At 42.9% G+C, this 23,173-nt stretch overlaps 1 protein-coding gene and 1 long non-coding RNA gene across 2 annotated transcripts; one reads left to right on the top strand and one right to left on the bottom strand.

Annotated features, from left to right (window-relative positions):
* The first annotated feature begins 211 nt into the window (after nucleotides 1–211).
* Nucleotides 212–22,907, top strand: LOC115774204 (complement C1q tumor necrosis factor-related protein 3-like). The gene is made up of 3 exons (XM_030721363.1): nucleotides 212–416; nucleotides 2,395–2,535; nucleotides 22,533–22,907. Exons 1-3 carry the CDS (start codon nucleotides 245–247, stop codon nucleotides 22,814–22,816), a joined length of 597 nt encoding a protein of 198 aa, XP_030577223.1. The 5' UTR covers nucleotides 212–244; the 3' UTR covers nucleotides 22,817–22,907.
* LOC115774207 (uncharacterized) lies at nucleotides 5,060–6,932 on the bottom strand. The gene is made up of 3 exons (XR_004019173.1): nucleotides 6,893–6,932; nucleotides 5,462–5,570; nucleotides 5,060–5,106 (listed from the first exon to the last, which is right to left on the bottom strand). It is a non-coding gene; the product is annotated as an uncharacterized LOC115774207 (long non-coding RNA).
* Nucleotides 22,908–23,173: the final 266 nt, after the last annotated feature.

The raw sequence follows: 23,173 nt of genomic DNA, 5'->3' as shown, positions 1-23,173 counted from the left end.
ATAAAATGATGAATCTTCACATTCTTGTTTGCCCTTGCAGTGACTGAGTACCTAATCTGTTTTCCAGGAATCTTCCCCTCCTGGTTTGGTTCAATAACCTCTGATGTTTGATCATGTTTTTGGTTCAGTATCTCTGCCTTCAGTTCCACAAACTCATGGTTGTTTGAGTTGTTCAAACATTAACTTTGTTCAGTGCATATAATGAAAGCTCTGATGCTCTTGATCCAGTTGTCTCTGAGCAAAGATGATGTCCGCCTGGTTTCTGGTGCTGTTGGGGGTCTGTGGTCTGGTTGGAATCCAGGCTCAGTATGATCGGATTCTGAATCCTGAGAGAACCACAGAAGAAGAGCTGCGAGTCCTGGTGCAGCTGCTGGCAGTCAGAGTGGAGAAACTGGAGAAAGAGAGTGAAGCCAGAGGTCAGTCTGCTTTATAACACCTTCTTGGGGGTGGGGGTTTGGGGGTTTGGGGGGGGTGCAGCGTGGGGCTCGCTTCCAATAATCCCTCAGCCAGACGATCCTCTCACTCTCGCTTCCTGATCCTGGATCACCAGTGGTCAGAAACGGGATCAGCTCGGCTCTGCACACAAATGATCCACACGTCACAAAGAAGGCATGTCAACAAGAAAACACAGAGCATAATTAGGCATCCTTGTTCAGGAAGAACAGGTGAGTGATTAGAGATCACAATCCGGTGCGCAGATCGCTGCCGGAAGAGGCTGGTGGGGGGTAGAATAATCACAGAACCTGCCTAGGACATGACACACCCATACACAAACAAACACAAAAACAAGAACATGGGAGGATGCCAGCCTGGAGAGAGTCTTATTCTTCTTTTCAACAAAAAAGAATCCTGCTGCTAGGGGAGAAGAAGAAGGACGAATTATACCGGCTTTCAGGGAGTCGTGTATATATGTGTCTCTATAACTTCTCTTTCAGCTTTAGATAAACTATATAAATGACTAGATGGCAGTGACACTCCAGGAAAAAGGTCTATGGCACAATTGTAAGGGCGGTGTGGTGGAAGAGACAATGCTAGGTCTTTGCGAAACACCGCAGCCAAGTCATGGTAACAATCAGGTATACTGGAAAGATTGGGTGCATCTGAACCATTGTTGTTTTCGGCAAGCATTTTAGTTTTAGTTTTAGTCAGCTTTAGTGGGAAAAAAAGAATGAACTATTAGTCTTTACAAATTAATTTGAATAATCAGTAGTAACAGTGGAATGAATTACTCAAAAATGCAGTGAACAAAAACATGTCACTTTGGCAATTGGGGCTTTAATTCTCAGAATTTGCTAAAGTGCAGTGAACATACATATGCTTAAAATATTAGCAATGGATGAGGAACACATGCTTAACTTGACCTTGTCTACCAGGGTAATTAAGTTGCATATTATATATGAAACAGACACCACACAACACCGGGCTATCTTTAACTAGTGCAAACTTTCTAAACCAAAGTAATAAAATGAATCTTTTGCACTCTTATCAAAGTATGAAACAAACATGAGACGCTTTGAAACATAAAATGAATAAAACAATCCCTGAATACTGTAAATACTTTAAACATTGTATTGGATCTTTGAACCAAATTAAATAAATAAATAACAAAAATGTTTAACAACATGGTTTGGTGGGGGGGGGCCTACCCCTAGTGCAGTTTCACAACAAGTACAAACAGAATATAACAGTAACATATCTGTACTAATGATAGTAACAGCTTGCTAACAAGGTGGGCACGCCCCTTCGTGCTACGTCCAGCGTCCGCCATGGTCCATCAGTGATTAAAGTAATGGAGGTGGTGGGCGTGACCAAAGATAGATGGGATGCAGCAGCATTACTGATTAGCTTTTGACTGACAGATTACAAGCACATTAGGCAGACCTGTCATGCACTTTGGATGATTGACGGAATGTCCATTAACCTTCTCGTCTAGTTTCATCTCATCAACAAAAACTCACAGACGGCTCATCAGGTTTTAGTCATCAAAGAGCCACGTTTATCTCGTCATCGTCTCATTATCTTCAGGAAAAAAGCGTCGTCGACGAAATGATTTCATAGTTATTGTTAAGGAAAACAACACTGATCTAAACCAGGGGTTTTAGACTGTGAATGGGATGGAGGCTGGGCTGACAGAAGACAGTGTTTATGACAGTTCTGACTCCAGGTGGAGATGGGAGGATGCCACCTGGAGAGAGCAGGGACCATGACAGAAAGCCTGATGTTTGACCCACAGAGGACTGACTTTGTGAACGGCTGCCAGGAAATGTATGAACGGTTCCAAGAAGATTAAAGAACCCATAAAAACAAACATGACCACCCCCACCCCAGGGCAGAAAGCTGCAGGCTTAGGTCCACAGAGAGTTCTCCTGCATAAAACCTTCTGATTTCCTGCAGGTAAAGCTCAGGTGGCGTTCTCAGCCTCGCTCATGAACAGCAACGGGGAGTGGAGAACTCAGGGCCCGCATATCAACGACGTCAGGCTAATGTTCCAGAAGGTGACGACAAACATCGGCAACGCCTACAACCCCAACACAGGTATGACTCACCTGGTCAGCCCAGGGCATGAGCAGAGATCTGAGCACAGCAGGGAGCACGGTTTGTTCACTTTAAAGCAGGAGTCATCACCTACATCTGTCCAAGGGCCTGACGCTCTCATAAAGTAAAATAAAACTTGTATCCTCAGTAATATATTATCATTTGATAGATCAATTTTCCTTTCAAATTTATGCTATTTTTAATGATGTGATGTGCAGTTCTTGCACTCACATGTTCTTCTCTGTTAGGATGAAGGTTGTTATGGAGACAGTAATTGTGCACAGTTCTCATTGTAGATATGATGAGTACGGAAACAATAAAATGTTACATGAGAGCAACAAGTTTATCTCTGCACAATCTAATTTTCAAAAGTGTTTTTGTTGTAGATTTGTCTTAAGTGAATATAGAAACATGAAGGCCCAGTTTCCCGTACAGGGATTATGTCTAATCCTGGACTAAATATTTTTTCCTATTTTGGTCTTCACTGACTTTTTACTTTTAGCCTAGGACCATGCTTGATCCATGACTGCAAAACCAGCTGGAAGAGTTCAGCTGTAAAACCTTCTAAATCTGCCTCAACACTTTTCTTTTATTAGAGCTTTCTTTTTTTAATCTGGATTTTATGGTAAATTTTAGTAATTTCATTTCACAGGTGATGGTGAAGTGCCTTGCTTTCAAAAATGTAAATAGAGAAATTTATCTACTTTCTTTTCAAAATTGATTCACATAGTACAACTGCAATGGCACAAAATGGCAGCACATTTATATTAACAATAACAGAGTAATAGATAGATCTTGAATAATCAGGCCCCATCTGTGAGAAATCTTGGAGTCATTTTTGACCAGGATATGTCCTTCAATGCACATATTAAACAAATATGTAGGACCGCTTTTTTGCATTTGCTCAATATTTCTAAAATTAGAAACATCCTTTCTCAGAGTGATGCTGAAAAGCTCATTCATGTATTTATTACTTCTAGGCTGGATTATTGTAATTCATTATTATCAGGCTGTCCTAAAAGCTTTCTGAAAAGCCTTCAGCTGATCCAAAATGCTGCAGCTAGAGTACTGACAGGGACTAGAAAGAGAGAGCAGATTTCTCCCATATTGGCTTCTCTTCATTGGCTCCCTGTTAAATCTAGAATAGAATTTAAAATCCTTCTCCTCACATACAAGGTCTTGAATAATCAGGCACCATCTTATCTCAAAGACCTCATAGTCCCATATCACCCCAACAGAGCACTTCGCTCTCAGACTGCTGGCTTACTTGTGGTTCCTAGGATACTTAAGAGTAGAATGGGAGGCAGAGCCTTCAGCTTTCAGGCCCCTCTTCTGTGGAACCAGCTCCCAGCTTGGATTCAGGAGACAGACACCCTCTCTATTTTTAAGATTAGGCTTAAAACTTTCCTTTATGATAAAGCTTGTACACTCACAGAAATATTTAACCCTAACTTTTAAGATTTATGTAATTTTATTACATGACAAATTCCCATTTACTTTTTTTAGATAATTTTAACACAAACCTATCAAATAAACCTTACATGATGCATATTCATTAGTGTAATAAAGCCTATTTATTTTAAATGCATAATCATCAAGTTTATGTATTTACTATTATTAAAGTATAATTAAATTAAATTAATAATAACAAGTGTATTTATTTCAAATACATAAAGTATATTAGCTGAATTGCATAATAATCAGGTTACCTAAACAAAATAAATAGCACATATTTCTTTTAATTACATGTCATTTATGGTTATTTAATAAACCAAATTAATCAAAATGCATCACATTTATGCAATTCCTTTCCATTCAGTACAATCTTAATGACAATCAGACCACCTTGTTCATTCAACAGTTTTATTAACATTAAAACTTGACATTAAACATTAAAAACATGAAATTACACAATTTAAAGCACTTTTTTGTAGATTAAATATCTTTTAAACACATAACTAGGTCCTATTAAATCTGGGAAGAAAGACAAATGTAGTTTGAGCTGAGCCACTGCAACACTGCCAGCTAACACACTTTAGAAACTCCATCTATGAAGCCACCTACACAGCCACACTCACAACACTCCCATTAAATGCTTCAGCATCATAAGAAAACAAAACAAAAACAGGTATTTCCCTGACACACCCTTCAAGAACTAAGGGGTCATTTGAACACAAGATCCTGTCTGAGAAAAAAGAAAAATCAGGTAGGGGCTGTGTAAGTGCATTGTTGCCAGCCAAATCACTGGAGCAATTTGATTTTCAGTGCCTGTACTTTTGGTGAAAGCTTGGTTGAGTCCAGGTCCATCAGGATTTTCTGGTACACCTCAAATGTACGCTTCAGGCGTTTTGGATAGCTCAAGTTGAGTGCGTAGATCAGCCCATAAAGCATCACACATGCATGGCTGACACTCTGCAGGTTATGGAGAACTTTCACGCCTTCCAGCACAACACCAACATCAGCAAAGCGTCCATTACCTGGACCATCAGGACCACGACCCTCTGCTCGGACAGTGTAGATGCCCATGGTCTTTTCTGCAACATCTGCCTCAGCCTCTCTGGATTCAGTGTCCTGGAACAGAAAGAGAACAGAATGATGAGCTGTGTGAACCTAACCTTGACCACCAAAATCTAAGCAGCTCATCCTCAGGCCAACTGAATGTTAATTTGAAGGTATTTCTTTAAAGTGCTGCATATATGCGTTCATGAGAATGAGATGGATGCATGTTCAAGGTAACAATGACCTTAAGACCTTTGATCACCTCCTAAAAGCCTGGAAAATAAAGAAAGTTTCAAGGATGCATTTTGTGTTCTTGTTAACATGAGATTATACACAGTCTACTCTCAAATTGTGGACTTTTCAATCAAGATGACAACAACAATTAAAAACTGACAATTATCCTTTACAGCAGTCGTCTTGTTCTCACTTGTTGATGGGTTGATCCACCACTGAGGGTAAGGGTTTGTGCTTCTTTAAGACGAAGGGATTTCCGGGGACACTGCAGAGCCGGCACTTTTCCCAATGAAGCCTTTGACCTGCCAGAAAAAAATGCAGTTAACAAAACACCAACTAAAAATACACAGACATCTAACAATACAGAACCAGGAAGCCCCCACTGATTTGATTCAGAGATCAGTGATGTAAATACGTAGCCAGTAGCTGTAAGAGCCAAATAAGAAACTGTTCATTGGTGCAGGGAAAGCGAATTGAAGAAAAGGAGGCAAACCTCTCCAACCACCTCTCCCTCTCTTCTACCCTCCGCCTTCTCTACTCACCTCTTCTCTCTCCTAAGCTCTTGTAGGGGTAAGGTTTATTCTCCTTCTTACACTCCTCACTGGAATAATAGACTTGATGCACAAGCTCCACTAGTTACTGACAGAAAGACCTTTATTTCCTGTATATACTATAAGTTTAAGTGATTAATCAGGTGTGCAGTACTACTCTTGAATATTGTGCACTTTTCTGCCACGTGACAATTAAAATCTGACAATTATCCTTTGAAGGAGTAGTTTTGCTCTCAGATGTTTGAGCTGAGCCTGGGCACCTGATAAGTCACTTAACACAATAGTATTGTACAAGAAACAGAGATGCAGTCTTCCAGTCAGGAAGTGGTGGAGTGTGTGCATCAAGCCCGTTAAGTCTAAAGCTGACTCACTCTGTGTTTTGCCCAGTTATTTGCAATTTGGTGACAAAACTTGACCTTATGTAATCAACAGGGGAGGTGCTGGGCAGCGTTGAAAAGATAAGAGATAAGATAAGATAAGATAAGATAAAACTTTAATGATCCCACGACGGGGAAATTTGTGCATTACAGCAGCTCAATACAGAGAAAAAATGAAAAGGATGAGTAAGAACAAATAACTAAACTAAAAACTAAAACTAAAATTCAATAGAATAAAATAAAATAGCAAAAAACTATACACATATACATAAGCACTATATACATAAATATATATATATATATATATATATATATATATATATATATATATATATATATATATATATATATATATATATATATATATATATATATATTTACATATACACACATATACACACACGTCAAACACGATATAAAGATATCAAAATATTATATACATATAAAAGCTGAAATGATTCAACTTTTCAGCACCCGTAAAGAAGTGAGCTGTCTTGCATTGGCCTAAGAGAGGACAGTAGGAGTAAGAGGAAGGTTGGAGGGAGGACGATTGGGAAGAGAAAGCCAACCTTTCCCTAACCTAACCCCGTCTCTCCCTTCACCCCTTGGCTTTTGGAAACACCCCCCTTCTAGTCAATATTCAGCACCATCAGCAAAAACAATTCATGCTTCCAACTACACTGCTTTATGACTTACCTCTTGACATCCGGCTTTGGCTTTACTGACTGCCTCAGATCCTCAGCTGCCTTTTCACAGAGAAAAACAGTAATTATCCCATTGTTTCTATCCATGGACAGCAACACTATACATACTACAAGATATGCTGATGGAGGAAGACAGGAATGACATCTATGTAAATTACATTGCAGAAGGAAAAAAAATTGAGAACCCATTAAGACCAAATTTGACACTTTTTTAAAATCCCATGCTCAATGTGTGTGAAGTTACACTGGTGGGAGAGAAGTGAGTATGAGAGAAAGAAAGATACAGAGAGGACAGTAGGGGACAACAGTAAAAAGAGCAGGATGGAGAGAAAAAGAGATTACGTGAAGAAACAAAGTATGAGAGGGAGAGAGTGTGAAATGGAGAACAGCTAATCAGGCTTGTATTGGTTATAGGTTCAGATAAAGTCCACGTACTTGCCATATCTTCAAAGACGACAAGGCGGCTTCCTTCTGTATGATGTTCTCAAGGCGCTGGAGTTCATATGCAGACGGTCCACAACATGCATCCTAGTGATCCCCCCCCAAACAAACATTAGAATCCAGCTGATCAGAACCAAGAATCAAAATGATCTGACATTATTTGAAAGGCATTTCTTACTTAACACTTCCAAACATGCTGCTGGGTCATGAGAACTATGAAGGACCTGTGTCCTCACCTTGTTCTTTTGGCGAGAATTGTCGTCCCTGGTATAGTGAAGGCGTTTAGGTGCCCCAACTCGGCCCACTTTATCCTCGGGTTCCTCTGGACCAAGTGGATTTACTTCCTACAAAGCGACAGCACTACCACCATTTGCTTTATGGGAATTTCTCATTCTAAACAAACAACCCACTGGACTCAATGATGAACTATTGGTGGTTAAGGTCAATGTGTCCTCATGTCTATCCCATTCTCATGAACAGCACATGTTGTCAGGCACATCTGGATGGAAATTACATCTGGCACAAAGGACAGCTGACCTACCACGTATTCTTTAACTAGTGTGTTCAGGTCTTCATTGAGGTAGATGCTCAGACAACTCAGCACACAATCACGCCTCACATTGATGTCTTCATTCTGAAAAAAAACAAAACAAACATATGATTCATGCTTGTCAGTGTCAGAGACTCACTAAAACACAGGTGCTGAGGCTAACAAAGTCAGTGACATTTCCCTACTTGACCACCCCATCACCTTGGTTTACCCCACTCATGTAAAGCTAACAAATGTCTAAGCTCATTTAGTAAACAATAATTTTGAAAGGGCTACAAAAACCATTGAAAAATTTAACATATGAGCACATTTCACATACAGCTGAATTGCTCAAATCATATGCTTATCAGATTAGCCAAAAAAAAACAAAACAAAACAAAAGAAACCCAAAATACATACATTATCCATCTGGGCCATTATGGCGGTGATCTTTCTTCCTGCAGCTCCACCTTTGGTATTGAAAGCCTTGATAAGGTTGTCTGTCAGATGGTCCAGTTCTCCAAAGAATTTGGAGGTCAGAGGTACAGTTGTCAGTCGTATAAACTCTAAGTTGATCTGTAAAAGACAACACAGACAGGATACAAACTTTAACAGTTCCTAAAGAAGATCATTCATAGATCAAGTCACTACACTTCAGATTAACACTTACCTCACTGACATCAAAGAGTGCTGGCCATCTGTTTTGGAACTCTGGAATTGCTGGCTCCTGGAGAACCTCCTGCCTCCTGATCGAGAAGGTATGCTGCATCATCCTCTTGATCTCAGCCTCATCCTTTTTCTTCTTTTTTACCTCTGTCAGTAGAGCCACCCTTTCTGCCTCCATACTCTCTCTTGTTTCACCTCTGGGTACGTTTGGACAGAAACTAACTTCTGCCTTCCTGGGCTTCTTGATGTTGGCTGCTGGCTTCTCTTGGCCTTTCCGTTTATTCTTCAGAGAGTTGACTGCAACCTCAGAATGTCCCGCTCGGCTGAGAAGAAAAATAAATTTTATCGTTACATTAAATTAATCTAAGAATGTGTTGGACTAACATGTAATATCTTGCACCGGCACAAATGTTGTATAGCAAAAGATGGAAACAAAATAGAGCCCATTAAATAAAACACATACCTGAGCTTTGTTCTGAAGTTCATCATCTTTATTTTCAAGTAGTGCTTCCAACCACAGTAGCCACTGCGAGTGCCATTCTCCAGTAGACATGGGTGGGACTGTATCAGGGCCTTGGCCACTTCTTCTAGCTGCTCATCTTTTGGATATGCTGTATACTTCATGATTTCTTCAGCTAGGCCCTCAAGAATATCAGAACGTGTTTTTGGGGTAGGAGACAGCAAAGTTCCATGTGCATTGAACTCATTATTTCCAGAGTGAAGTATCATCTCAGCACAGTATGAGAAACGAGGAACAACAAAGACTTCGGGCCAAGAACAGGACCGGGTCTCGGGCGAGGACAAGATGATGGTATCATTGCTGCTGTAGGAGTCTGAATCATTTGCTCCATGAGATGAGGAGCAGACACTGGAAGGAGTACCAGGGATTGTGGGGATGGTATCTCTTGAGAGTGGATTAGAGCTGGTTGTCTCAGAAGGCATGAACACAACTTTCACAGTAGCTTTATCTTCAAGTTCTGAAGTTGATGAGAGGTTCATGAACTGATCATCCATTTCTCTGTCTCTGTACTGAAGTCTGAATGGCTCATTCACTTGGAAGAAAGTCTTTATTTGAAGAGCGAATTCCTCCACAGTGTTTGGTATTCCAGATTCAATGGTGAGTTTTCTTGCATCGTCTTCACCTCCAAAGAGGACTCTGAAAGTTACTCGTCCTGCCATCCTGCTTTGCTAATCTAAGGTAGAGACCCAAAGTTAGTTTTGTTTATTTAAATACTTAACCACCCAAGCAGAATGCACAGACAGGAGACAGTATTAGTATTAACTGATGAGTTTTTATTAAACAGAATATTATCAAAGGGAGGACAGCTGGTTGAGAGAGGATAGAGTAGGAGAAAGGAGAGAAGGTTAACAGAAGAGGTTATGAGAGGTGGCTTGCAAGGAGAAGAATACTAGAGCGAGGTGAGTAATAGAATGGTTTGGAAAGAAAAAAGGCTAGAAGAGTGAGGAGAATGGCAAAATAGGTAGTCAGCAGAGAGGAGACAAAGACAGCTGGGAGGAGGGTAAGTATCGAGGACCAAAACTGACATAATTAAAAATAAAAGCATATATATATATATATATATATATATATATATATATATTAGGGCTGCATAAAACGATTATTTTAGTAATCGAGTATTCTATTGATTATTCCAGCGATTAATCGAGTAATCGGATAAGAAATACTTTTTTTTATTAACAGTTTATCTGCATATTTTAACTTCCGTACTGCAGTTTTTCGCCATGTGAACAAACAGCGGTGAATGAAGCAGCTACAAAGTTCTCTTTTCTTCACCTTAACACTTGCTGATCAGGTGCTTGATGAAGGACCTCCAGCTGTTTCACAGATTTAATGGTGGTTACTAAAAGAAAAAGCTGCTGTTTTGGACGCTGGAAAAACGTTTCCTTTTTCACTACTTGAGCTTACCGTCCAGCTTCGTCTCTTTGCGCTTGCGCAGTTCAAACCGCTGCCTGCTATGAGTGTTCTGAAAAACTAGTGGCTGCGGGAGCCATGGCGCATGTGTGAGTAATGGTGTAATGCTTTGTATTCACAAGCATTCTCGAAAATACGTTTCTACTGCAGGTCTATATTTAGTCACTAATAAGGGATTAAAGTATAAAAATATTTTGAAGGAGCCCCTCGGTCCTGGGGGGCGGGCCTTCCGGTACCGAACCATCGCTAGTGCTAATGGCCCGCGCTCGCTAGCAAACCAGTTCTGGTAGCTACAGCTGAAGTAAAGACAAAAATAGCAGCTGAAATTCTCAGCGAGCACAACACACACAGACACACAGAGAGCAGTGGAGGCGTGGAAATGCATGTCAGCGACAGTTGCCACCCGTCCCGTAAAGTACGGAACACGGCATGTTACGGAGCCGTATTCCACGGAGTCCCGTAACATACGGGGTTCTGTATTTTACGAGACAGGTGGCAACTCTAGTGATGATCCACTCTGTGTTAAATGAAATCCATCGCAGCGACGGAGAGCTTTTTAGAATGTGTGCTTGTGTATACGTCAGTGATTCACACTCCAGTCCAGTAGGTGGCGGTAATGCAGTTCTATGTTGGTTTGCCAGCCCCCAATAAACCCACAAAAAAACGTCAGCACTAATGCTGCTAATGCTAGTGAGGAGCGCCGCTTACACCGAGACAGCTGAGCGCTGCAGAGTTTAAACGAAGCATCGACACAGTAAATTTGTGTCGATAAATTTTTAGAATCGATTTAATCGAGTTAATCGATGAATCGTTGCAGCCCTAATATATATATATATATATATATATATATATATATATATATATATATATATATATATATATATATATATATATATAGACTGTAATGAATTCATGCTTCCACACACAAACAGACCAGCAGCACACTCTGTATCAGGGACAGCAAGCCAGAAGAATTATGTCACAGCCACCACAAAAAACGGATAAATTATGCGCACTGTAAAACGCAACATGACTAGGTTTAACAAGCAGGAAAGCAGCATCATTTAAAAAAGCGGGAAAGAGGCTTACGAGTGCCGTGGAGTCCGGAAAACACTCCCAACAATGTGATTTGTACTCATGACTGAGCTCGCAAAGCACACTGACCCCCTCAAAAAAAGAAATATTTTAATTGCAGATTTGCATGAATCACAGAAATGCCATATTTTGCATTCACACCGCAGAATTTCCTCGAAAAGTAATGAGTTTGCACCTACCAAAACAACCCCATGGCATGGAGTTCTCAAGTTCACCTTTAAGCTAGCGAACAGAGCCTAACTTATTACAAAATAATTATGCTAAATGTTGTGGCCAAAGAGAACGCTATCCAGCTTGCTTTGCAACTTATGTTACTAGTCATGAAAACCGAAAGGGGTTAATTTAATCCAGTATCAAGCTGTATTACCAAACTAGCTAAGATGTCGTGAAATAGCTAGCTTGCTAGTTGTGATGCTAACATGCGCTGGTATTGAAAGAGTGTGCTGTCTATTATCAATAGCAGTCTTAATTCTGGTTGTGTCCCTGCTGATTTTAAACACGCTGTGGTAGAACCTATTCTTAAAAAACAAAACCTTGACCCAACCATTTTATCCAACTTCAGACCAATTTCTAAACTGCCATTTCTTTCAAAAGTCTTGGAGAAAGTTGTCCTCCTTCAGCTCCAGACCTTCTTAGACCAAAATGGTGTTATTGAAGTATTCCAGTCTGGGTTTAAAGCATATCACAGTACTGAAACCGCACTTTTAAAAGTTTTAAATGACCTTTTAACTATTACTGATTTGGGGGACTCTGCCATTTTAGTACTCTTAGACCTTAGTGCTGTCTTTGATACCATAGATCATGGTATCCTTTTATCTCGACTGGAGCACTTTGTTGGTATTAAAGGGACTGCACTTAAATGGTTCAAATCCTATTTAACGAACAGAAGTTTTACAGTTAGGCTGGGAGAGATTTCTTCCTCTGAAAGCCTGCTCTCATGTGGGGTGCCCCAGGGGTCCATTCTTGGCCCAGCCCTCTTTTCAATTTATATGCTCCCCTTGGGTTCAGTCTTTAAAAAACACTGCATCCCCTTCCACTGTTATGCAGATGACTCGCAGATCTATCTGCCACTGAAAAAAAACTCAGTGAGTCCTTTGAAGGCCTTACTGGACTGTCTGGAGGAAGTTAAAACATGGATGGCTCAAAACTTTCTTAAATTAAATGAGCAGAAAACCGAGGTCATTGTGTTTGGTACCCCTGACCTCTATGACCTTGGCCCCTTAAAGATATATAATAAACCCTGTGCAAGGAACTTGGGGGTGATCCTTGACACAAATCTTAGTTTTGACAAGCACATTAATACCGTCATCAAATCTAGCTTCTTCCATCTTCGTCTGCTTGCAAAGGTGAAGCCATTTCTCTGTTCCACGGATTTTGAGAAAGCTATCCATGCTTTCATTTCATCTCGATTACTGTAACAGTCTCTATTCAGGTGTCAGTCTGTCGCTACTTCGTCGTCTGCAACTGATTCAAAAACAGGAGTGGCCCTCCAATCTCATTGTACATCCTGTATAATGACAATAAAGGCATTCTATTCTATTCTATTCTAAAATGCAGCAGCACGATTACTAACCGGCACTCATAAACGAGACCATATATCCCCCATACTTGCATCCTTACACTGGTTACCAGTCAGTTTTAGAATTGATTTTAAGGTTTTATTATTTGTTTTTAAGGCGTTGCATGGGTTAGCACCTACCTACCTCTCTGATCTTATAAGCCTGCACACTCCCATCAGATCACTGAGGTCTGCTGAGCAAATGCTCTTAACTGTACCGAGGTCAAGATTAAAACATAGAGGTGATCGGGCTTTTGCAGTCGTTGCTCCGAAATTATGGAACAAGCTGCCCCTTCACATCAGGACCTCCCCTACAGTTGTAATCTTTAAATCTCGTTTGAAAACCCATTTTTATTCTTTGGCTTTTAAATCAAAATGAGTACTGGATACATTACTGATGTTGTTCTCTTTTATTTTTGTTTTTGTTTTTATAATTTTATGCTTCCTGTTTTAACTATCTCTTTTACATTGTGTTTTAAGTTATTTTATTTATCTTAAATGTACAGCACTTTGGTCAACTGCTGTTGTTTTTAAACGTGCTTTATAAATAAACTTGACTTGACTTGACTTGACTTGTCTCGTCCACCAGCGTAAGATAAAACTGTTTAAAATGATTACAAACTATATAAATGAATTGATATTTATGTGATGTGATATAAACTGCACGATTAGGACACATTTAAAAGTAATAGAACACAGGATGTCTAGGATCGCTTACCGTCACATGGACGACTGCTACCCACATGAACCACAGTGCTGGAGACCCGGGAATGTGCAGTGCATCCTCTTCTTCTTTTATCATTTTGAGATGGTTTGCAACCAACTTAAAGGGACATTACTGCTACCTACTGGTGCAAGACATCATTACCGGTTTCCCCATTTCACATCTCATAACTTCAATGAAAACCAATCACATAAATTTTACATAACAGAATCTTGTTTGTTTTACAACTGTAATTATTTAAACTGTTTAGGTACATATTAACTAATTACATTCAATACATTTAAGAATTGATTAGATTATGTAGATATTAATTAATTTTAAGGCATACATTTAAAAAATATGAGTTTTTAAATAAAGTCAAATAGATGTAAATGCATAAAACTTAACTCTGCCATGAATCATTTCTGTGAGTGTAGTTAGGGCTGGATCAGGTGACCCTGAACCATCCCTTAGTTATGCTGCTATAGGCCTAGTCTGCTGGGGGGTTCACATAATGCACTGTTTCTCATTCACCTTATTTACTTTGTTTATACTCCACTCTGCATTTAATCATTAATTGATATTAATCTCTGGCTCTCTTCCACAGCATGTCTTTCTCTCCCCTCAGCCCAACCGGTTGCGGCAGATGACCCCCCCTCCCTGAGCCTGGTTCTGCTGGAGGTTTCTTCCTGTTAAAAGGGAGTTTTTCCTTCCCACTGTCACCAAGTGCTGCTCATAGGGGGTCGTTTAGACTGTTGGGTTTTCTCTGTATTATTGTAGGGTCTTTACCCACAATACAAAGCGCCTTGAGGCGACAGTTTGTGATTTGGCGCTATATAAATAAAATTGAATTGAATTGAATAGACCGCGGGATTCATGACAACCAAGGGACGGGTGCATACAGGGGTGGGGGGCTGTGGCGGCATGCAGGTACATGCTGAACCACCTGCCCATCCAGTCAGACCGTGTGAGAGACCCTCACAGCAAAGGGGATGGAGGCCCCCCCGCAGGCTGTGGGGTATGCTTAGCAGCCAGTAACGATCCTTCTGCAGGTTCACCCATAGAAATCTTTTTACTTTTACTTCTTTTAGTTAGGGACGCTTCTCAAATATCAACATTTTCCAGAGCGTACAAAGCACATGACAGGGGGGAGGGGGGTAACACCCAGCGTAGCATGGCCCGGTGTCCTGCAGGTTTTAGATGTGTCCCTGATCCAACACACCTGAATCAAATGGCTGAATTACCTCCTCAGTATGCAGTCAAGTTCTCCAGAGTCCTGCTATTGACTTCTATATTTGACTCAGGTGTGTTGAAGCAGAGACACATCTAAAAGTTGCAGGACACCGGGCCACGAGGCCTGGACTTGAGGATCACTGGTGTAATTTGAGCGTCGATGGCCGAGGCATCGACATCACTGCACCATTCTGTGGTCTGCAGCAATGTGGCCTCATGTCTGGCAGATCAGTTCAAAGGCCTCATTGAATTCTCTAAAATAGTCCATCATGGATTCACAGAAAGACTCTACTGATATTAGACAGGAACAAGCTGTGAGTGCAGTGCAGCAGGTGTGGAAACCAGCTGGAGATAAATTCAACAAGAAGTAGAAGCATTGTTCCAAAAATGGAAACCGTACGCAGTAAACTGCAGAAAATGATGATGGATTTTATTCTACATGTTCCTGGCCTATTTTCATATATGCTGCCCTGTATATTTGTGCATAATCTGGCGATCCGCGGCTGGCACTGTTACCAACTTTAATGTAACAAAACTCACTGATGGCTGTCTCAGAAATCGCTAAAGGATGAATCGAGGTCCGGGGGTGTGTGTGCAAAAAGGGATTTCCTTTTTTTTTTTTTATGTTTTACCTTTGCTTATATCGGTAAATATACTGGTGCACAGCAGTGGCGCAAAAAGGGGGTATGCACTATATGCAATGCATAGGAGTGCCGCACAAGAGGGGGGCGCCAAAACGATGTGGGAAAATATTTCTCTAGTTGCATTTTCTGTATTTAACAGCTGTGCATATGACATGATCAGTAACAGAGGCGCAGCGCTGATTAGGCGCCCCTGCGCTCCTTCACCTCCCCTCCTCCTGTCCAATTTAAAGACAGTCGTAAGTTATGAGCCGTTACTGAGACAGTGCGCTCAGACCAAAGCAGCAGCACTTACTCCTGTAACCACCTTAAAACTTTTATTGGGAAACAGCTGGAGGTCCTTCTTCAACCACCTGATCAGCAACATGAAGAACAGAGAACTTTGTAGCTGCTCCATAAACCGCTGTTTGTTTCACACAGAGCAGGGCTGTCAGTCACAGGACGGGCCAAAATTGAAGACACATTCTGAGTCGCGGGCGAAACAGGATTAAAAATAATTATTTAAATTAGTAAAATAAATTTGAATGGCCAGAATACAGCAGCTTTTTTCCTCAACACATTAAATAAAATATAAAATTATATTATTCTTCAAAAATCACATGAATATATTTCAAACTGATGAAAAGTTGCAAATTTTTCAGGTAAAAACTGTAATGTGAATTTCTGCGCTTCACAGTCGGAAAAACGCTGCATAAACTGCGCAGTGTGTCAGTTTATCAGCAAATAGCGCAGCTGCAAACACAGCGGTGGAGACAAGTTATCACGCGGTCCAGTCCCCAAAGCTGCAGGGACGCATTATGATGCTTCAGGAGAAAAGTCGACTCTCACAGCCACCTTTCATCCCGGAGCCCTGCTGAGGCTTTTCCTTCACTTTCTATGAACTGACAGATTTCCTCAGGCAGCTCATCGCACCTGTGTAATAAGGCACGTCACCAAATTCAGAAGCTATTTACTCCAGAAAGACTGAAACTGCCTCTTACAAAGTTCCCTGTCTGTGTTTCAGTGTTCATGACGTGTTCTGTCTTCAGGACTTTGCTGCGCAGCGTTTCCTGCTGTGTGACGCAGTGATGCACCTGTGCAGGTCTCCTCTTCATCTTCTCCCCTATCTGTCCCACCAATCCGCTCTTTCCCCCGCAGCGCAAGTGAGGAAAAGAGACAGATGGTTCACCTCCGATGTCAGCATTCAGGTTTTTGCCTCCCACCTGTTTGGAAAATCCCTGTTTTCCACTTTTCGTTTGGTCATTTTTGGGGAGTCAGGCAGCTTAAATGTCACTGTAAAAAGTGCTGACCGATGTTTTCTCCGCTGATCACTGATCAATCGGCAATACGGAAAACAGGTTAGCGCACAGTTCTTGGCCTGCCGGCAGCTGCTGCAATGCGTGGAATTTGTAGTATAAGTGGTGGGAGCACATTTACCCGCGGCCTATTAATAATAGCTATATGACATCATCTTGCTGGCCTATAAAATTAGATCGAGGGCCGGAAGTGGCCCGCAGGCCTCGAGTCTGACACGTGACATAGAGAAAAACTGCATTACGGAAGTTAAAATGGGCAGATGAATTGATAGTACGAAAAATTATTTCTCATCTGATTACTTGATTAATTGATGGAATAATCGATACAATACTCGATTCTGAAAATAATCGATAGTTGTATTCAGAAAGCCATAGTCAAACATTAGTTTTCAGCACCAGTGGAGCTGTGTAAGGCCTTCAAGAAAAATGACCTGCACCTCGAGAAATGTAACTACATGTTCACAAAGACTGTGATTAAGCTTTAGATGTGCTTTCTGGTTACATGTGTAGGACCCTTCACTCATTTAACAAGCAGGAGCAGCTTTTAGCGGTTAGTATTAGCTTGCTAATTAGCATTACCACCCCCGCCCCTGTTTTTTTTTTGGGGGGGGGGGGCTAAAAATGTGTCCGCATACACCTCAGAGAGTATATAGCTGCACCCCTGGTGCACAGGATTTATGAAGGGCTTATATATAAAATGAAGAACTTACTTGTTCTTACCCTCATTAATAAAGAATATATTGTAGCGTCTGTTAAGACGATGAAGAAGATGGCGAGAGATTGCAGCCAAAAGTTGCCCTTTTATTAACAATTAAATGGTTGCTGTGTGCCGCAACCAAAACAAAAACAACAACAAAACGGGACTCCCTCTGACTCACTCTCTCTCTCTGTGAGCACACACAAGTTCAAGGACCACCAACACAGTGGGAAATCACAGAACATCTGCACAGAACCATCTAACTTTAACAGAATCACTATATTATGAAAGTCACTTTGCCAAAAACTGACCTCAGCTTCTACCATGTGACAGAAATGTTCCTTATGACTTAAAATGAATTGATGTCATTCATAAGAGATGATCTTTGAGATATGCTTGACAGATTATAGGTCTGCAAGTCATTTACAGCAATATAAATACCAGCAATAATTTTTTGGGCAAATACCGGAAGTCACAGCACAGACCGGCTATTCAGATGACAAATTGCTCCACTGCCACTGTGTACAGTGTGGCGGTGTGTATATTTTGTGTACATGCAGTGCAGTACACATTCACATTAAAATTCAGATCAGTTTATTGCACCCAATAAATTCTAATATATAGGTATATCTGTTAATTACAGGGTGTACCCTGCATCTCGCCCTATGACAGCTGGGATAGGCTCCAGCCCACGCGCGACCCTGAAAAGGAGAAGCACTAGAGAATGGATGGATGGATTTTTATTAGTGCAACAATACAATGTTTTAATAGATAGGAAAGACTATATTTAATACCAAGATCTACAGAATTCTTCAACACCAGGATGTGTTTTTACAGAACCCTGCAAGAGACATGGGAGGAAAAAAAACGAGGGAAAAAAGAGAGAGACATTCTTTTGTGAGATCTCACATTCACACACACACTCAGCTTGAGCTTTTATTTAATAAATATATATGATATAGATGAATAGGTGTGTGTCCTCCATCACTGTGGTTGTTTATGAGCTGAGTGGCTGAGAGGAGAAGGGGGCGGGGCAGCGCTGTGTGTGTTTGTGGTGATCAGTGAAGCAGTGATGGCGAGAGCGAGGCACTCAGTAAGTTTCATTCGGTTTTGGCGTGGTTACAGCCAACAGGAACCACTGAATTATAAACTAGAGGCAGCTTTTGTTGCAATCTGTCGCCGATCCTTTCAACGTCCTGATGGACGCTGCCATATCAAGATTAACAAAGAAGTGCACGGCCTAAAATGTAAAAGTTTTGCGAGATTTTGCAAAAATACATCTTTTTTCCTCCCATGTGCCTTGTGGGGTTCCATAGTTTTAATACTTCCTAGGACTTTACTTGTCTACTAAACATAGAACATAAAACATGAGGCGCACAGCAGGAACAGAGGACATCAAACAATGCAACGACATGACAAGGTACTATGGGAAAACAAGGACCATAAATACATAGAGGAATAATCAGGAAACAACAGGTGGGGATCACATCTGAACATGATTACTGAGACGAGACAAAGGCAACTCCAGACTGTTCCAGTCTGGAGTTGCCCTCGGTGAGAGGCGGCGAGCTGGGGTGGGTATTCTTGTATCCCCCCGGCTTGCTGCCTGTACGTCGGAGTTTTCACCGGTGGACGAGAGGGTAGTTTCCTTGCGCCTTCGGGCTGGGGAACGGGTCCTGACTGTTGTTTGCGCTTATGCGCCGAATGACAGTTCAGGGTACCCACCCTTTTTGGAGTTGCTGGGCGGGGTGCTGGAGAGTGCTCCATCTGGTGACTCCATAGTCTTGCTGGGAGACTTCAACGCTCACGTGGGCAATGACAGTGAGACCTGGAGGGGCGTGATTGGGAGGAACGGCCTGCCCGATCTGAACCCGAACGGTGTTTTTTTATTGGACTTCTGTGCAAACCACAGTTTGTCCATAACAAACACCGTGTTCGAACACAAGGATGTCCATAAGTGCACATGGCACCAGGACACCCTAGGTCGCAGGTCGATGATCGATTTTGTAATCGTATCATCAGATCTGCGGCCGTATGTTTTGAAAACTCGGGTGAAGAGAGGAGCTGAGCTGTCAACTGATCACCACCTGGTGGTGAGTTGGATCAGGTGGCGGGGGAAGATGCTGGACAGACCTGGCGCACCTAAACGTATTGTGAGGGTGCGCTGGGAACGCCTGGCAGAAGCCCCAGTCCGGGAGATCTTCAACTCCCACCTCCGGCAGAACTTCGACAGCATTCCGAGGGAGGCTGAGGACATTGAGTCCGAATGGACCATGTTCCGCACCTCCATTGGTGAGGCTTCTGCTCAGAGCTGTGGCTGCAAGGTGGTTGGTGCCTGTCGTGGTGGTAACCCCCGAACCAGATGGTGGTCACCGGAGGTGAAGGGAGCCATCAAGCTGAAGAAAGAGTCCTATCGGGCTTGGTTAGCCTGTGGGACTCCGGAGGCAGCTGACAGGTATCGACAGGCCAAGCGGAATGCAGCTCGGGTAGTGGCCAAAGCAAAAACTCGGGTGTGGGAGGAGTTCGGTGAGGCTATGGAAAAAGACTTTCAGACGGCATCGAAGCGATTCTGGCAAACCGTCAGGCGACTCAGGAGGGGAAAGCAGTGCTTCACTCACACTGTTTATAGTGCGGGGGGGGGGGGGGGGGGGGGGGGGGGTGTGCTGCTGACTTCAACTGAGGCTATAGTCGGACGGTGGAAGGAATACTTCGAGGACCTTCTGAATCCCACTGACACGCCTTCTGTAGTGGAAGCAGAGTCTGGGGATGAGGGGGATGACTTGACCATCACTGGGGGTGAGGTCACTGAGGTAGTTAAACAATTCCTTGGTGGCAGAGCCCCTGGGGTGGACGAGATTCGCCCTGAGTTCCTGAAGGCTCTGGATGTTGTAGGGCTGTCTTGGTTGACACGACTCTGCAACATCGCGTGGAGATCTGGGGCAGTGCCATTGGATTGGCAGACCGGGGTGGTGGTCCCCATCTTTAAGAAGGGAGATCGGAGGGTGTGCTCCAACTTTCGGGGGATCACACTCCTCAGCCTCCCCGGTAAGGTCTATGCCAGGGTGCTGGAAAGGAGGGTGCATCCGTTAGTCGAACCTCGGATTCAGGAGGAACAATACGGTTTTCGTCCTGGTCGTGGAACGCTGGACCAGCTCTTTATCCTCCCAAGGATATTCGAGTGTGCGTGGGAGTTTGCCCAACCAGTCTACATGTGCTTTGTGGACTTGGAGAAGGCATTCGACCGTGTCCCTCGGGGTGTCCTTTGGGAGGTTCTGCGGGAGTATGGGGTGTCTGGCCCATTGTTGCGGGCCATTCAGTCCTTGTACAACCACAGTGAGAGCTTGGTCCGTATAGCCGGTAATAAGTCGGATTCGTTTCCTGTGGGTGTTGGACTCCGTCAGGGCTGCCCTTTGTCACCGAGTCTGTTCATAATTTTTATGGACAGAATTTCTAGGCGTAGCCAGGTGGCGGAAGGCTTCTTCCTTGGTGGCCTCAGAGTCTCATCTCTGCTTTTTGCAGATGATGCGGTTCTGTTGGCTTCATCGGGGGGGGCCTCCAGCTCGCAGTGGAACGGTTCGCAGCCGAGTGTGAAGCGGCTGGCATGAGAATCAGCACCTCTAAGTCTGAGGCCAAGGTCCTCAGCCGGAAAAGGGGGGAGTGCCATCTCCGGCTCAGGAACGAGTTCTTGCCTCAAGTGGAGGAGTTCAAGTATCTCGGGGTCTTGTTCACGAGTGATGGGAGAAGGGAACGGGAGATCGACAGGCGGATCGGGGCTGCTTCTGCAGTGATGCGGACGCTGCACCGGTCCGTCGTTGTGAAGAGGGAGCTTAGCGTAAAAGCAAAGCTCTCGATTTACCGGTCGATCTACGTTCCTACCCTCACCTACCCTCACCACGAGCTTTGGCTAGTGACCGAAAGAATAAGATCGCGAATACAAGCGGCAGAAATGAGTTTCCTTCGAAGGGTGGCTGGCCTCTCCCTTAGAGATAAGGTGAGGAGTGCGGCCATCCGGGAGGGGCTCAGAGTAGAGCTGCTGCTCCTCCACATCGAAAGGAGCCAGTTGAGGTGGCTCAGGCATCTGATTAGGATGCCTCCTGGCCGCCTCCTGGGTGAGGTGTTCCGGGCATGTCCCACCGGGAAGAGGCCCTGTGGTAGACCCAGGACACGCTGGAGAGATTATGTATCTCGGCTGGCCTGGGAACGCCTTGGGGTCCCTCCGGATGAGCTGGAGGAGGTGGCTGGGGAGAGGGAAGCCTGGGCTTCTCTGCTTGGGCTTCCGCCCCCGCGACCCGGCCCCGGATAAGCGGAAGAAAATGGATGGATGGATGGACAAGGGGAAGCAAAACAGAACACACAGGGACAAGAAGACTATCAAAATAAAACAGGAAGTAACACAAACATCATACCCAAGCAGAATTGAGGCACAAAACACCAGGAAACCAGAAATCAATATATAAAGAACTTAACTAATAACAGGACAGGAAACTATGATGGATAATCAAAACCAAACCAAACTGGGAACATAACAGAAACTCAATGAAAAAAGAACCCAAAGGAACTAAAACTCAAAATACTGGGCACACGGTCCAGGACCATGACATTTATAGCAATGGGAAGAGGCTTTTGGAGATGTTTGACAGTTCAGACTGGTCAGAGACGGTATTAATGGGTTATGATGATTGATTGGCATATAGTACCAGTGGCAGTTCTATTTGGGGTTCCAGATGGAAAGCTCTGGTGGGCCGGATGTGGCCTGTGGGCCACCAATTGAGTTCCCTGCTTTAAAGAATATCATGTCCTGTTAGTGCTATGAGGTATTTCTCCCTCTTCTGTGACTGCAGGTATCTTCACTGTCCCTGTCAAAGGACTCTACTACATCCGTTTCACCGGGATGGCTGGTGACTCAAAGCCCATGAATGCAGTGCTGATCAAGAATGAGGAGCTCATGTTCGAAATCTACACAGCGGTGGTACCCCAGAGCAGTGCCTCCAATGGCATTACGCTGGTCCTGGAAAAGGGGGACCGCCTCTGGGTCACCCTCTGGAACCAGAACACCATCTTTGACCAGTCTCGGCTGAGCACCTTCAGCGGCTTCCTCGTCTTTCCCATGGAGGGGGAGCCTTAGACACCTACCACGTGGGTGTCAGCAGTTGCTGAAGCTTGGTAGAATCAGGAAAGAGAGCAACATGTGAGGTTTTCACAGCATGTTTGTTCAACAATAATAAAGTAAACTGATAACTACTACACTTGCACATGTCTTTACTCTGACCCTCTGAAGTAGAAATCATCTGTGCTCATTCTCCAAAAAAGAAATCATTTAAAATCAGACTCTTATTTAGATTCATCAACAATGATGAATGAATTAAAGACTCTATCCCCACCAGATACGAAATAAAAACTTCTTCAGACTTGAACCCTCTGTTGACCCTTAAAACACATGTAAATGGTAAATGGACTAGTTCTTATATAGCGCTTTTCTACT

This window comes from Archocentrus centrarchus, chromosome 24, assembly GCF_007364275.1.
Source record: "Archocentrus centrarchus isolate MPI-CPG fArcCen1 chromosome 24, fArcCen1, whole genome shotgun sequence".
Classification (NCBI taxonomy): Eukaryota; Metazoa; Chordata; class Actinopteri; order Cichliformes; family Cichlidae; genus Archocentrus; species Archocentrus centrarchus.
The sequence above is the reverse complement of the archived record's forward strand: the minus strand, read 5'-3'. Positions and strand labels throughout refer to the sequence as shown.